Here is a 17,117-nt window from a genome sequence, read left to right on the forward strand (position 1 = left end):
TAGAACATGTAACAATTTATATTAATTTGAGATTTTAATTTTTTTGTTTCAGAAAGGAAACGGGGTCGACAGACCTATACACGATACCAAACGTTAGAATTGGAGAAAGAGTTTCACTTCAACCGATATCTTACTAGGCGGCGACGCATCGAGATCGCACACGCGCTATGTCTGACGGAACGGCAGATAAAGATCTGGTTTCAAAACAGACGGATGAAGTGGAAGAAAGAGAACAAGACGAAAGGCGAGCCGGGCTCGGGCGATGGCGACACTGAAATCTCGCCGCAGACGTCGCCGCAGGGTTAAAAGAGCTCTCCGAGGAGTGGAACTTCCTTTCCACCTCTCTCAGGGTCGTTAATACCTTGTTTCCAGCACTACCTCCTCCCCACCCAAAACCCCAATCCTCATCGATGACCTCCAAATGATCCCTCTAAGCAATGACGCTTATTTTGTCGTGTTAATCATGTTGCTTGTACCAAAAACGAAGCAGATAATGATGAAGGCGAGAAAGTTGTAGAAGGACCCGTAAGAGCGCTCGATGACGAATAGACGATAAGAAGGGAACTTACGATAAACCCAGAGACGTGAAGGAACGAGAAGGAGCAAGAAGAAGAGAACAAAACGAAGCAAAGACGCACAAACGAGTCAGTAGAGGATTTGCGGAAATGTGCGTGAATAAGGTGGATCAATCGTTATTGATCGAGAAGAGTAAATAAAACTGGATCACATGCTAATCAGAACCGCGTCAACCTCTATTACATTTAATCGATTATTGTATACTAAAGCCCTATATATATATATATATATATATATAGGCTATATAAATATATATAGCCTATATACATATATACATACATACATATATACATATATATGTGTACATACATATATATATGGATAAAGATGTATGTTTAATGTGAAATCGTGGAAACGAGTGACCGATGACCGGTTGGTCTTTACTAACGCATGTAGAAGACATGGTTCAGAATGATAGAGTTAAATTAAGAGTTAAATCTGCTGAGAAAGAATGATATGCGCGAATCTAATTGCGAGTATGGTAGAAAAAAAAAGAGATCGTGTTGAAATCTTAGGAGAGCATTTTATTATTTATTCTCTTACATCGTAAAGTAGAATTGTAGAACGATCAATAGAATAGCCGTACGAAGATGTCCATCGCGTCTGTATTTAGCGATAGGTAAGCGGTTTAGTGTCGTTAGAGGATTGTTTAGATAGATTTCTTTCTTTAATAACCACCGCGCGGTGGCTCTAACGAGGATATTTATGATTCGTGCCAAGTGTGATCTTTGAGAATGTGTTTTGATAAAATTCGAGAGAGGATTCGAGTAACGGCGGGATACAGGAGGTGGACAGGAAGAGCAGTGCGGAAGCGGAAGAGGAAAATCGCCAAGTCTTACGTCTTATCCTGAGAACAGTGATACAAGTGTGTGCAAAACTAATTCCATGGAAGATCAGTGGATTTTGATGTATAAATATAAAGGTCATGGCGTTGTTTTTGAAATGCTGTATGCGGAAAAGGCGACCGGTGAATGAGACGGACTAGTGCTGAATGATAAAGTGAATATGAAAAAAGAAACAGCGCCCTTCGGCGGAGCAGAGTCAAATGGACTTGACAGTTCTTCATCAGCGTCATCGCAAGGTTAGTCTATAAAGATTGCTAATGATATGCAATTATCGGTTAAATTGCTTTGTTTCTCGTTGAATTGTCGTGCATTTGATAAGAACAGTAAGTTTTGAACACCAACGGCATAAGCTTACATTTTTATGTTGATAATGCATAAAACTGTAGCTTACCCGTTTGTTGACCGATAGTTAGGAAAATTTGTTCCTATCACGCATATTGCTCAAAATACGAGTATATAATGTACATAAGCAGTTCTTTCCTAGTTAAAAAGCGTGTCCGCTTGGAAAAAGATGTTCAAATTACAAATTTTTTGACGTTATTTTCGATAATTTAGAAATGTATTTAAGAAATGTATTTTATATTATTATCTATTATTTGAATCAAGAAACTTTTTCGTTTGTACTTGTAATAGTTCAAATGATTTTAAAAAACAATTATTTGATATTAAGATATTTGATAATATCTATTGATAATATTTAAAATATCTTAATTTTATATTAAATAATGTATATAGCGTAATATATCTTTTACAATGTTGGACATGTAATGTGATCTCGAGTAAATTATTTTCTTTAGAATTTTTTAAAAAGAGCAAATGCAATAGTTATACTCGTAATAGCGTTGCAATTCTTCTTTTTACTGTAAATATTGAAAGAAGATAACTCAAAGAACGAAAGTTTATTTGCATTAGTTTATTTGCTATCGAAAATTTGCTCTTGCTCCGCGCGACATGACGCCAAGTTACCAAGTGTTATAATACATAGCGTATTTTCGGAATAGGATGCTTTTGGCATGAAACCGCTTGGCACCTTAATAGTGGCTTAGAGCTAACTTAACCAAAAGAAACTTTTTTTTTATTACAATATATATTGTACATACAATAATTTAATTGCATTATCATTCCAAACAATTATACTGCTTTTCAATTTTTTTTTGTATAGTACAAAACGAATTCAAACAATCTTTATTTTAGTCTTCTTAACTGACAATGTGAGTGATATTGTGTTTCTTTTGTAAATTATTTTCTACTACTATTTATATGACAATTCTAGTATTTTTTATTTAGTTTTTACATGACGACACTCTTCATATGTGAGAGATGATCGGATCAGCAAGAATCCAATTTGTACATTTATATTGAAACAAGCGTGTGTTAAGTGTGGCAAGCGGTATCAGGGCACTCGTCAACTCGATCATCTGATCTGGTTCGATGAATTGATTCGATTATGCCGTATCGGGAGATTCAGGAAAGCCCGGCCACGTTGTAGCCAGGCGAGCCCATATATTCCGCCGCGGTGAATTCTTGTGCTGTGTTGTAAACTTAGATTCGACATAATTATTTAGTGTATATCTTGTATACACCATAATTAATGATATACGTAATAAACGATATTAATAACCGCGTGCTAATTATGAACAGCGATCGAAAAATGCCTGTAGAGGTGGTCAATCTTCTAACTCGCTGCAGAATTCGGCTCCTTACCATCTCTTCATTAAAGATGAGAGAAAGAGGCGAAGAGAGTGGCATAAAACGTGTAATCGATATACGTAACGTATGGTCCAGCTCGCGCTCGTGCGTCGATCGAGCAATGTGTGACCAGCCTTTCCTTCTCGAGAAATTTATTTATGTAAAACTCTTTGTCCTTGAGGAGCAACGAACTGTGTGAAATCTGCGGAAAATCCGCGGCGGTCGCTCGCTATCGCGCGTGTTTGAATCGCCCGTGTAATCTAGCCATTAGCCAATCATGATCTTATGAAAGAATCCGTCTTTTACATTTTCGTTTCGTTATTCAGTTTTATGTAATTTGGATATATAGAGGTTATTATTTTTCAGATTTTTTTTTTAATCGTAAGTTGTACCAAGATCTTTTTTTACTTCTGAAGTACGACAAATGTACAGTTGTATTATTGATGAATGATGATTTATATACAAACGTACGACACACATGCAACCTTGTACGATATTATATGGATTTTCACATATTTTATTGCGAGCAAATTGCATGTAGTTTTAACTATATTAACTAAATTATAATATTTAAATGGTAGAGAAGGGGATGCGCCGTTCGCGAGATTCGAGGCTTCTTACCATTTCTGATAAGGAAGAACTCTTTATTCTTTGATATCAATTGTTGTAATGCTATGACTAAAAGAAAATTTCATGTATCCAACTTCTAGAGACCGATCTATTTTTCTTTGTAAATTGCTAAAGAGAGAACGATAATAATCTACGAGATGAGATTCTTATGATTTACTTATATACGCGTTGCTTTAACATCTGTCGAAATTGTAGTATATGTACGTTTAAAGTTTAAATTCGAGATACAGTACCGATCTATCAAATCGAAAATTATTTGCAAGCATTTAATTCGATTGTAATATGTACAAAAGTTGAATAGTGCAATAAAGTATGTTTAAATAAAAATTAAAAGAAAGATATGATGGACCTCGGTGCTGTACGAGTAATAATTGTGGTGAGCGATCGCCGCGAATACGTACGCAATTAAAGAAAAATAAACTTTTGTATCTATTGGATAGCGAACCTATTACTTATAGATTAAAAGTATATACATATATTATATATAACGCGAGAAGGGAAATTCATAATATTAACTGGGAGGAATAAAATGCAAAATATATATTTTATCTTTACTCGTATATATGCGCATTAAATTACAAGATATACGTAAATTAAACCAAGTACCGTGAGTGTATGCAAAAAAGTAGAACGTAAAACTGAACGTAAATGCAAACAGTGTGTACGTACGAGGTATGTCACTAAGATAGTCCGTATTCGATATAAGAGTAACATCTAAAATTTAACTCATAAAAATAAAGAAATAGCGTTAAGTAAACGGGTATGTGTCGGTCGCAGTGAGTGGAGGTGGCGGTCGTGAATTTTTAATTGGATTTTCGTCTAAATAAAGAAACGGCATCCGCCATATTAAGCGTACACCACGGGAGAAACGCGCAATGAAAATTTTATTTATTATTGTCCACAATACGCGAGAGAGCGGCGGCACTTGCAAAAAAGAAAATGTACATAAGTCCGATCCTTTCTAACTAGGCTATCCGCAAAAAAAAACGCTACCAGATAAGTAGAATAAAGAGAAACGAAAAAATATAAGACGAAGTAATGCTTGTCAATGAACGAGTAATTTTCAGACCGTAATATTGTTTAGTCCGGTAATATTTATTGATACATGTTATATATACCGCAAAGTGGATCTTTCTGTTTGTTTAATTGATTATACAATAAATATTTTTTATAATGTACTAGATAAAGTTGTAGGTATTTGTATATGTACCACTTTCTAACATTTCCTTGAGTATATCTCTACGAAATGACTGGTGGATCGGTAGAGATTACGAAATCCTTATGCTGATGTACTCTCGCATATCCAATCATTTTTATCGGATTACACGTGTGTAAATACGAAACGACGTTTAAAAAAAGGAATGACACAAAAACATGTTTTCGCACATTCAGATTTCGATTCTTTTTCTTTTTGCAATCTCGATTCTTTAATCTCATCTGATTTTTTATTATGCAAATATCGAATAAGCAAACTACAAAACGTCGTCCTCGTACGTGTATGCGCCGAAGAGTTCCTGACTTCCTGTCGCATTTCAGGAAAGTGTCATTATAATTTCCTATACCTTCTAGGTATCGTATTTCGATCCAAATACGTAAAATGTATAAATAATCAAGTCCCTCGCTCCATCGTCCATCGAACTTAAATTCATGGTTGTAAAATATTTGGTTAATATTGTTTTCATAACACGTGAGACAAAGGTACAGATAAAATCTCGGTATATCAAATCTCTTAAAATATATTAGTACACGTTAATACGGAATACATTTTACTGGTTTCACCTTTTTCATGAATTTTTTAATGCACTAAATTGACTAATACATTCACTGTACTCGCTTCATTTGATCCCTGAATCACACTTCGATGCGTACTTGTAAATGTAAAAAAAAACGATCAAGGCATTATAAATGTATTGCTTATGTAATGCAGCTAGAGGAGATTGCCATAACTATATACACGAGAAATTTCCGATTTTTTTGCTATTTCGAACGTTTCGTGAGATGTGCGGTCTCATCGATTATAAGTTCCGCCATGTGAAGACTGATAGACTCCGTAACGCGAGACAAGAATATTGTGTACAATAGTCGCTAAAACAAGAGGACATCCAAGCCGATATAATTATTTATCAGTAGGAATAATTATTTAACTGTGCGTTATTAATATTCAAATTAGCTAATTATTCCAAAAAAAATTTTCACCAGATTGAGACTCAATTTAGAGTGACTTCGGAACTTTATTTATAAGATCTTTTCGTTTGTAAATCGAATGGACATCCAAATACAAGCAATAAAAATTGCCGAAGTTGCTCTATACGTATATATGAAACTTTCATTTTGACGTCCCGGTGGACACGAGAGACAAACAAGATGCATTTGTATATAATTAGTCATGTGAAAAGTATATATGTGGAGATGAAAGTTTTCTTTTTTAAATTATCGGCAGGGCAATGTGAAAGGCGACGTCTGACGTCGCGGTATCGAATCGCGAGCCGCGACCCTGTATACGATACCGCGTAGGTAAAGTAGGTACCTGTTTACTAGATTAAAAAAAGAACCTTACAAAGTAACGGTAGCAGAGGTCTAATTAATCACTATTTATTGATACGATATAGTAACGATATTCACATGAGTTGAGTTTCGCGGGTAACTCGATTACTCAGTGACTCGACGAAAAATATAACTAGAGTAAGAGGATGACAATATTTCGATAACCGCCACGTTGTCGTCCGCTGATGAACTTATGGTTTCTCCAGTGTGTCGCACTTTACAGATTTTAATTATAAAAGAATTCTTTATCAAAATTTTCTCTGAAAATCCTTCATTTTACCGCTATTTTTAATTACCTGATTCTCAAATGTTTTAAAATAATTTAAATCGAAAAAAAAAACAGTATTACAGTTTTTAACTTCTCCTTAAAATTAAATAACTCTAGTAATCTTGGCATCTCTGGTTGTATAACAATGTTTAATGTCTACGCACGCGGAATGCTTATGCGATTTTTACAAGGTACAACCGTGCCAAGGTTACCGGGAATCGACCTACTAGGACGACGAGCAAGTTCTGGATACGCTACACGCGAGTCAACAATCTAGGAGACAGGCCACGATTTATTTAAGTAGAGAGAACGCGTCACGTGTCGCTGTTCCAAATAAAAATTCGCGTTAACATGCTTTCCTGAACCATGACGTACGATCTGCGATTAGGTTTGCTATCTCTCAGCTACACACTTGAGTCACCATGGTTACGCATTGCCCAGACCGAAAAAACACAAAGTGTATATGTATCATATATTCTACTACATATTATATATACGCACACCGTATACACGTACACACGATACATAAATACAAATTCGAGAAACAGTATATACACATTGCCTATTTACAAAAGACCGGGTACAATGCATTCGTTCCAACGATTGTGCGGAAGAAATACTTAAGTACAGGTGTGCCTAGCAGCCGAAAAAAAAAACAAACGTGGGCAACCCTACTTTATCGAACGATATAAATCGAAGAAGAAAAATATAAATAAAAATGAATCTATATATATAAATATATATACATATAAATTATATATATAAATATATATATATTTAAATATAAATATATATACGATAATTATTACAGCTACAACAAACGTATATAGTTATTTTGTAGTGTCTCGCATTATGTAAACTATATGTATACATAAAGAGTACGACAGTGACGATGTTGATGATGATTGCAATGGTAAAACGATGTCTTACGCGAGTGAAATATGTATTATGTATAATGATGAAGACGACGAGACGATGGATATAATAGTATTACACATGCTATCATGTCGACGAGTCTAAACCGTATTGTATTATATTATATAAGAGTCTGTCCATATTAATAATAATAATTATTATTATATTAATTATAATAGCTGTGTTTGAAAACGAGAAATAAATTGTGGTTGAATATGAAGTAGGATGATGTGGTAAAAAAAAAACAACGGTCGTGTCCCCCTTATCATTACATCGCATCGCGCGACGACGTTATGCAGATTCGAGAATCTACATCTCGCGGCGGTCAATCGGCGGGAGTAGAGACGAGATTCCCAGTCGGATTCTCAGATTCTCAGCGTGAAATCATGATTTCTATACTCGTACGAGGATATCGCGATTAGTACGCCACTGGCTTCCTTTCGAGAGAGTAGTCCAGCATACCCGGAGGTTGCGTTTATACGAATTGCAGCGGAAGGAACCATTGTATAATCCAAGATGGCCTCCACCTCGGAGAGGATTATTATTGGCTAATACGAAGCAAGAGGCCCCGCCTTGGCTCACGGCTCGTGACGGGATGATTTATTGGGATTTCTGTCTGTTCGCCCCTGCGCTGCAACGAACACACCATGCCTAGCTCGCCTAGACGGTAGGTATGCTCGGATTTGCGATATTGGATTTCGACATCTCGACCGAGTGCAGCTGCAACCATTCTTCCACGACGGACAGACGTCTTCGTTCCACGTGTCCACGTGCAGTCCGGCATGCCTCAAGTGTCAATATCAGATTCAATTTCAGATATCGCGAGTTTTATCTCGCCCCTTTTCGATTATTCATGCTTGAAATTTTCTGTTTTTTTTTTTATTTTTAATACCACGAAGATTAGCTTCTAAATGTCTTTTCCGTTTGCCAAAGCATACCCGTTAATTTGAAATCAAATTATGCAATTGACACAATGATTTCGATTGCAATATCATATTAGGATAGAATATGTAAAATGATCACTTTATAAGTGTGATTAGAATCAACTAGTATAAAGAAATTGATTTATTGTTTTTCTTCTAATATATATATTTAGATCATGTACGAAACAGTAGCAAAAGCAATTTAGATGTTTCTTACTTGAGAAATCTAAACCATGTCTAACTTGATTAATTTGTACATACGCATTTTGTCAACGCATAATCGACTAATATCCCAAGCATATTTTTTATATTACTTTATTAATATTTTGTGTGATTATAGAGACATTAAATATAAATCGAGCGATTACATTAATATATCCGCTAATTAAAATCTTGCTGTAAAGAGATCGATGAATTGACACGATGTTATCTGTCGCATCTGTTGACGCGACGAAAGGTGAGTATAATTGGCGGAAGTGCCGTAATGCTATCGCACTTCCGGAACTGGGTGACGCCGAATCTGGGTCATGCGAGATAGAGAAGCAGAAGAATTCATCGTCAAGTGAGTATATCTGTAATCTGTATAGTGGATCGCGGCGATCGCGCGTATTTATACGATTTAAAGCAACGGCAACGGAGCGCACGGTGACCTTTGCCAATTCGGTTGTTGCAGGTGCATCCACGTTGCAAATGCATTTCGAGGCGAGGACGAGGAAGGAATCCGTAGGCAGGACGAACGCGGAGGGAGTGAGATAGCCGAGGATGGCGAGAGAGCGAGGAGTCGGCGGAGTAGAGACCCCGGCAAGATAGAGGAGCCGGTGGGAGGATGGCGGTTAGAATTTATGGCCGCTTTATCACTTTACCGGCCTTGCCGCGTCTCCTTTAGCCCGTGAGGAGGGCAGGATCTCACGATGAACTTTGGCACTCGACTACGCTGCACTCGACGAGCGGTGAGCCCGTTAACTTTCTTGTTTACTCGCATTTCGCGAGAGATTACAAGTACACCTGTTTTCTCTCTCTCTCTCTCTCTCGATCTTGCTTTCTCCTTTCTTTTTCAAATTTAGCGCAATAACATATTACATGAAATGTGTTTCATTATCTGGAGAATACGTCAGTTAGCAAGAATATATTTTGAATTAAAAGTTTGGAGTTATTTTGAGAAATTTAATTTTGTATATCTGATTGGATTTGTATGATATCAATAATAAGTCGGAACATAATTATAACGAATGAAGGATATTTTTAAAGTAAAAAATAATTGAGAAAAATATGCACTTAATAAGGAATATTACGATGACAGATTAAATGTTAAACTTAACGGAAAAAAATCAATTTTATTCATCAATTTTTATTAAACAGTCATATCTTAAAGTTGGAAACGTAATGTCTAGATAATGAACTTTTGACTCGAGTGTAAATTAATATATAATCACACGGATTTAGGAAGATAGCAGAAGAAGGAGATAAGACTGTGCCTTCTAATCTGAGGAGCCTTGCTATATCCCTGCTATATATCCACGGTCTAAATTTATGTCTTTATATACTTTGTGCGTGCTAACTCTTGGGCTACTCTCGCATGCTTCATTATACTTATGGGCGTTTAACGGTCAGATTTTAATTCACTTGGTCCAACCCGGGGGGGAATTGTTCCGGCGGTTAACAGGAAAAGTGGCGCCGACCGAATCCACGAATATCTAGTGTAAACACATTAATAACGGGTCTCACGAGTAACTTATTGCATACACGGATTCTCCGCGCGCGCGCGCGCGCGCGGGGCCTCGTAAAATTTACGTCATACTACCTGTCGGCATGACGACTACAACTACATAACGCATAAAGTAACCCCCATTAATAGACCATAAATTCTATCCCCGCGGCACCGTTGTTATGTATGAGCGTCGTTAGTGTTAATAGAGTGTTAACGGCTTCTATGCCGCTCTCGATTCTGTCCAGGACGTAGGTGACGGAGGTGGTGATGTAGGTAGAAGCTTGACTGAGGGGAGAGGAGAGAATGGTATAAGCGGTTGCCATAGAGGAATTCTGGTTGCGTGCTGCCCGGCTACTATTAGCCTCGTGCTTCTGCTATTTTGCATAGAGAATGCATCAATTTTCGGCGCTTCCCGCTCGCTGACCCCCCCACTATTGCCACCTTCGACGATTTTGTCTCCTCGCCGCGCCCCGCCCGGCTATCCCCACTCAATTTCCGTGGGCGCATCACAACGACACAATCCTCGTATACACGATGCATTTCGTACAATGTAAATCGTATCGAAGATAATTGATATCACGAACGCCTACTTCTACTGGAAATGCCCGTAGTTCGTACGCGATGCTTGCTCGCCTGTCCCGACTGCTTCCGCACCAGCGTTTGTTTCCGCTGGGTGATGATCAGTTTCGATTTGCGCGATGGAGATATCCGATAATGTAGACAATTACCAGGAGTTTATGGAAATTCGAACGTTCGCTCGAATTTATAGGAACATTAAATTTAAGTGGCTTTACGATGCTGAGAGATTTGCACACGTTTGGACAATGATTTCTTGCATTCTTTACTAGATTATTTATTTACAATGCACTTTATTTATTAATAATTATTATATACTTACTGTAGTTTTTTACAATCCTTTTTAATAGATAACATAAATCATACTCTTACGAAGAAATTTCTAACTAAGTCTAGGTATGATAAAACATAACCGTATCATTAATCTTTTCAGTTAGTTCTTACATTTCAAATCCTAGGATTATACGAAAAGAAGCATGCCCATTAACATGCTTTTTTCGTATTATTTTTGCAAAAGAGAGAGAATTTGAAAAAAATTTCTATCGTAGTCGATTCTCAGGTGTAAACAATGTTGCGCTTTAGGCGGATCATTGTATGTTGCGGAGGACGCCGTTGGATACATAACGTATAACGGAACATAAATCAATAATATCGCTACCCCCTCTCTTTTCTTCCCTCCCTAGGATACCTCACTCCATCCCCGAACGCCGTTACTGCTCTGTAAACCGCCAAGCGAACTCGGCGTCTTTTCCGCAATCAATGTTCATGTCTAACACATCACAAACAATATACGTTCTCTAATATTCGACGATATGTCCATTGAGAACTTTATAGCTTGCTCAATTAACTTATTCATTTATTTTGGCTCAATAAAATAACGCATGTTTGTAAAGTATTTTATAAAATGCATGAATACTACACTCGATGAAAAACAACTGCTCGATATTTGTCCTTAAGATGATACTGTAATAATTGCATCACGTAAATTAAGTATTCAAATCGTAAATCGTAAATATGATGTCTTTTAAATATGTCAATGCAAAAATATATTTGAATATTTTGAAGCATTCTTTAATGTCATTAAATGAATTTTAATTAGTACAGTATTATTTTATGAATGGGACACTCTTATATATATTATATAGACAGAGTGTTGATGGAGAGGTGCATGAATATCTAGAATTTAAATAGAGAGCTATAAGTATGTGATCTGGTCAGATTTCTATAATTTTTTTCTACGCTATTAAGATACAAGCTGACATTTGCTGAATTAATGCGAATTTATTTCGAGCGGGGCGCATTTCCAGGTGTTTTAGGAAGTTTGGGTCCGGGTCCACGTCGCCGATGTATAGAAAGGCTAAATGCAAAACCTTGTAAGGGGAGAGACTCGCGTACTCCGAGAAACTAACAAAACATCCTCGCAATTAGCCGGATGTCCCGATGACATCAACGGGGCATCCCCCGGGACCGCCAACCGTGCTACGTAGCCTCGCGACAGAAATTTCGCCGCTGCGCCACACCGCCGACTTCGGTCCCCTACCGCTCTCTACCAGTTGTGTTGCTCCTACCAAGCGACCATCCGCGACCTCTCAACGGGATTCTAGGTGACGACTGTAGCTGTTGCTCACCGGCTACACAGATATGCTAAATAATAAAAACTTATCGGATTTATGTCGTCCAGAATTGGACACGGGGCAAGGGACGGCAAGGAAGAGGCACGCGGCGGGAACGGTGCGCGCCGAAGTGCGCTCTCTCTCTCTCTCTCTCTCTCTCTCTCTCTCTCTCTCTCTCTCTCTCTCTCTCTCTCTCTCTCTTTCTCTCGCTCTCGCTCTCTCTTTCTCTCGTCGAATGAAATTGAAAAGTAGCCGGGAGATATGGCTCTACCGACGAATATCGGTAGACAGACGAATGGCGTGGGAATGAGCAAGGGGTTGGAACGAGTAAGCGGGACATGAAAAACTACCGTGCGAGGGCTGATAGACTGAAAAGTGTTTGTTCGACGCAGACGGACGTTTTTTTAAAATCTTTTGCTGCCCTTTCTCACCCGAGGTCATTGGGATGCATTGTAGTACGCGAGATTGGCGCAAATACGTTCGCCTCATTGTTCCCTGTTAAAAATATCGCGACCTCGTGAATTCAATAAACTTTCACGACTATGGGTGACGTAAGTAGTATTGCCCAGTGCCGCGTCGAACAAATTGAAAAGATTCTTACATTTATTTTTTCTTACTTTATGTCAATGCTACTATGCTGTTATTCATTGAACGCATGCATTTCTTCTTTCGTCTCTCTAATTATTATATTTTTCGCATTAATTTATTGCATTTGCGACATTTACCTCATATGTCTATTTTTACAGATTTTTCCAATATTTTTATATATAATAGTTATAAATTATATTTCTAACAATAATAATAAAATACTTTTTCTTGTTTCTTTTTCAGATTCAAATTATCTGTTATGGATCTACTATGGATTTCAACAAAATGGTTACATCGGCTTATCCAATGGATGCTCTTTCATCACATATATCATCACATACATTCATCGCATTATACAAATCAATGAATACGAATAATGAAGATCTATAGTGATATTATTTACGATTTACTAACAATAAGTGAATGGACGACAATTCATAATGAGTGAGGATACAAAATTTGATATAAAGAGTTAATAATCTGTATGAAAATGCAATAGAAGTTTACCACTTGTGGCACCAGTAAAATATATATTATAACTACAAAGGCGAGATTTTTATTATCCACGGAAATATTAGAGAATGTACACAAAATAAACCTATTACAATAAAAAAGAGAAATGGAAAGCTGTTATGCCTAGCCACTCAAATGTTGAATCGGATAACGTGACACATGTGGATATGATGGTACACGTCGATGACGGGTCCAATCGAGGACTGGAATAGCTGGATCTAGGCTAATACCATAATTAAACAGTATACAATTATACGTTTGTTATCTTCAACTAGTATTCGAAACTGGCGCCTTTCAAGAATACCGGCAACCATTAGACTGCCCCCGTGACATTCGAGGTAGAGTATGATGGTTCCATCGAGTAGGTAGTGCCTAGACGGGGCTCCACCCAGCACTTAGTTTACGTCGCGATTGCGGCCCCGGGCACGGCCGTTTCCAGGGTACAGTCACGCCCCTGCCATGCGAGTACTGTACTCCCATTCGCTGGCCCATATCTCATCTGGTCCATCGCATTAGCCTAATCTGCCAGCAACGTGAAAGGAGAAAAAAAATACGGCCATCGACGTTGCCACTGACGAGAGAAATCGCGGCGAGGTGCTGCCACCTTATTGGTAGTATCGAGAAGTTGACCGGTTGTCGAATTGATTTTTTTCCTTCGCAAGCAACGTTGTCACGCTCTCATTTTGACTAGTAGCTCGATTTCATCGTTCGTGTATTGCTAGGATTAATATCACCTACAACGGTTTTGTAATTCGCGGTCATACCTGTTCGCGTCGGCCAGATACGAGAATTTGATTGCCTGGTTCACCATGGAGATCGAAATGGTGGGTAAGACGAAATTATGTTTTAATAACATATTTAGAAACTGTAAACTAAGTTTGAGATAAGAGCTTCGCTGTGTAACTATGTATAAATCTGATTTTAAGATGTCGATCTTCTAAAAATTCTCTCGATATCACAAGAGTAATATTGCTTGTCTCGATTGAAATAATTGTGTTGTTTAAATATCTAGCCGAGATCTTGAAAATATTGCACGAATTCTTTGAATCGTTACAAGTAGATTGTTTCTGAATAAAAATGTCGAGATAGTGATTTTGGAGTGGAAGGAATTGAAAATTACTTATAAATGGAAAAAACGTAGATGCGATATTAAAATCAGTTTTGTTATTTAATTAGAATATGCTGTTACAGTTTGTTTCCATCATCGGACGTGCAGTTCACCATCATCGGGTCGAGTTGCTAGTGATGTTGCAAAGAAGAGCTCGGATTGGTAAGTAATCTGATGCATGACGATAAAATTATAATTATATATTGAAAGGAATATAGATTTCGTAGTTTTAAAAATTACGAACTTTTGTAATTCGAAGTTACAATATATTAGTTGAACTTCGCAGAGTTCAATAGAATGTATTTCTTTAAAACTCTTCGCTTTATATTATTAAATATTGTTTTTAATAGAGAGTAATGTTAACAAAAACAAAACAATTGGCAACATTATATGAATAAATGCAAGTTGCAAATCCATCGAACGGTAGAGGCTCAGAGAAGCTTATGGCAGATACCGCTGTACTTTTGCTATTGTTTTACGATTTGTCACACACAATTGCCAGGTTTTACCAAATGGTAAAGTTATTTTACGGTGAAGATTGCACGTGCTGCAGTCTCCTTCCCAGTATTGCCATATGCTATCTTTGAGCTTGTACGGATATATTGCGAAGCAATAAATTTTCGTTTCGTTTAAAAATACGTGACGTAAAGTCTAAAATCTGGTGACATAGCGGTGGGCTACGTTCGGCAAAGAAAAGTCAGACGTCAGCGAGGTATGTGGCTAGGTCGAATATTGCGTCGATTTTGGGGGCCGTAAATTGCCCTAGTTTCCGGCAGTAAACCGCAACACATGTGCATACGCATGGAAAGCACATTGAAAGTTTTCTTTATTGCGAAAAATTCTCCCGCAAAATGCGGTATTGTTCGTGGCTGAAAAGACTCGAGACTGACCTTGCGAAATGCGCAGGTAGAACGTTTTGCAGGCCAAGGTCTACAAAATCATACGAGGTATGTCGATCGACTTCGAATATTCAACAAAACGATAGGAGGTGATGTTGAGCGCTTCAGGGATGATATCTATATAAATTTTTATTTATCTAGATCGCGCTATGTCATAAATTATATGGGAATCACTTCGAGATATTACGATATCAACGAACAGATTGTATGTGTGTATCTCGAATATTTTTAGGCGTGAATATCTTTTCTTTGTTTTGAACGGTCTAAATTGTGCGGCCACTTTGCCGCTACTTAATTTGGCATTTCTTGTAAATCTCAGTGTTATTTTACCACACAATTTCGTTCTCTTTCGCAAAATGCTTGGTAAAAATGATGTGAGATCGTTGTCGTACGAGTGCATGTTTTTTTATGCTCAAGCGATTTCCAAACTGAGAGAACGATTATGTTATTTGCTGTTATATAAGCGTATTGCATCACGAGGAACGAAAAAATTCCTCTCAAATATTATGTTATAATAAATTAATAATATTAGTCAAGATTGAGAAAATTCTAAGGTCTTTCATTAATTTAATAAACTATTTTACTCGCTGTAATAATTACTTGATAACAACAATTTTGAAACATAGATGGATATAACACAATCCTGCATAATTTTATTTTGGATCTGCTACATGAATTCTTGCACGTATTATCGGACTTGATTGTTCTGTGATTGAGTTAATAACGTTGGCACATCTAGATTTAGCACCTGTTCTAACAGTAACTTTATTGTCGTACGCATAAGAAAAGCACAAGATTAATGATGCCTTAATGACTATACGAACCGTTTTGAAGCATGACTGTCTGCTAAAATATAACTCAATTCCACATGATGGATATCAGTGCCCTTTTAAATTTCACAGAGCTTTACGTGATATGGGTTCGAAAACCTATTTTTATAAATGCCGGTAGATTATTCTCTATATCGATTAGTAGTAAATCTCACAGATATTTGCGTAACGAAGTCATATCGTAGTCAAGTTGGAAAGTAGATAGTGTTAAAAGTATATATTTTTACACGATGCGAAGAAGTTAGAATATTAATGGTAACAGTTGATATCAAAACGAAATTAAAATACATCTTGCGTGAGTAGATTTTGCGTTTGTCGTGTTAAAATAGATCATCTCGGTGACACCTTGTAAATTTGATTATGTCCGTGATGTCTAATTAACGCTAAGTTAATATTTAAAAAATTCTGGGGCTATCTATTATTCATATTATGGGGGGAGAAACGTACATAGTATCTCAGCAATTGTAACTCTCGGGAAGAGTTACTTTATACGATCTTCTAATGAATATTTCAGAAATCTGCTTTGCGATTGCGGGATGTTGCGTGTTTAAACACATACGGGCGCAGATATGTGATATCGGATAACATGGTTTATGGGCAAATCCTATGTCTTGCTCCCTCTTCGTTGATTTTTACATTTTTGTGCATACGTTTTTGCCAGTACGTTCGTTCCCCGAAGATTTTGCTTCCTAAAACAGTAGTATTGTGTATATCAGGATATCATGCTAATTTTATAGCCGAGTACAGATTAAAGAAACAAATAAGATAAGTAGTTAATCTAGTTCTTTTATGTTCTTACATCTAATACATTTCCCGTCGCACGGAAATATTACACGCATATCATATCGTAATATAAACGGCCATAAAAATTCTTTTTGATAGTATAATTTAA

At 37.1% G+C, this 17,117-nt stretch overlaps 1 protein-coding gene and 1 long non-coding RNA gene across 7 annotated transcripts in view; both read left to right on the forward strand.

The window, feature by feature from the left end:
- The window catches only part of Antp (homeobox protein H90), a 109,615-nt gene extending 101,928 nt beyond the window's left edge, over positions 1 to 7,687 (forward strand). For all 6 annotated transcript variants that reach the window (XM_071775319.1, XM_071775321.1, XM_071775318.1 and 3 more), the window contains one exon: positions 53 to 7,687. In XM_071775319.1, the coding sequence (XP_071631420.1) occupies positions 53 to 306 (254 nt within the window). In that variant the 3' untranslated portion in view covers positions 307 to 7,687. The remainder of the gene's footprint in view (positions 1 to 52) is intronic.
- A 5,936-nt stretch (positions 7,688 to 13,623) lies between these two features.
- LOC139811794 (uncharacterized) overlaps positions 13,624 to 17,117 on the forward strand; it is a 54,706-nt gene continuing 51,212 nt past the window's right edge. The window contains exons 1-2 of the long non-coding RNA XR_011731743.1: positions 13,624 to 14,212; positions 14,580 to 14,658. This is a non-coding gene — a long non-coding RNA (uncharacterized lncRNA). The remainder of the gene's footprint in view (positions 14,213 to 14,579; positions 14,659 to 17,117) is intronic.

Source organism: Temnothorax longispinosus, chromosome 4 (genome assembly GCF_030848805.1).
Source record: "Temnothorax longispinosus isolate EJ_2023e chromosome 4, Tlon_JGU_v1, whole genome shotgun sequence".
Classification (NCBI taxonomy): Eukaryota; Metazoa; Arthropoda; class Insecta; order Hymenoptera; family Formicidae; genus Temnothorax; species Temnothorax longispinosus.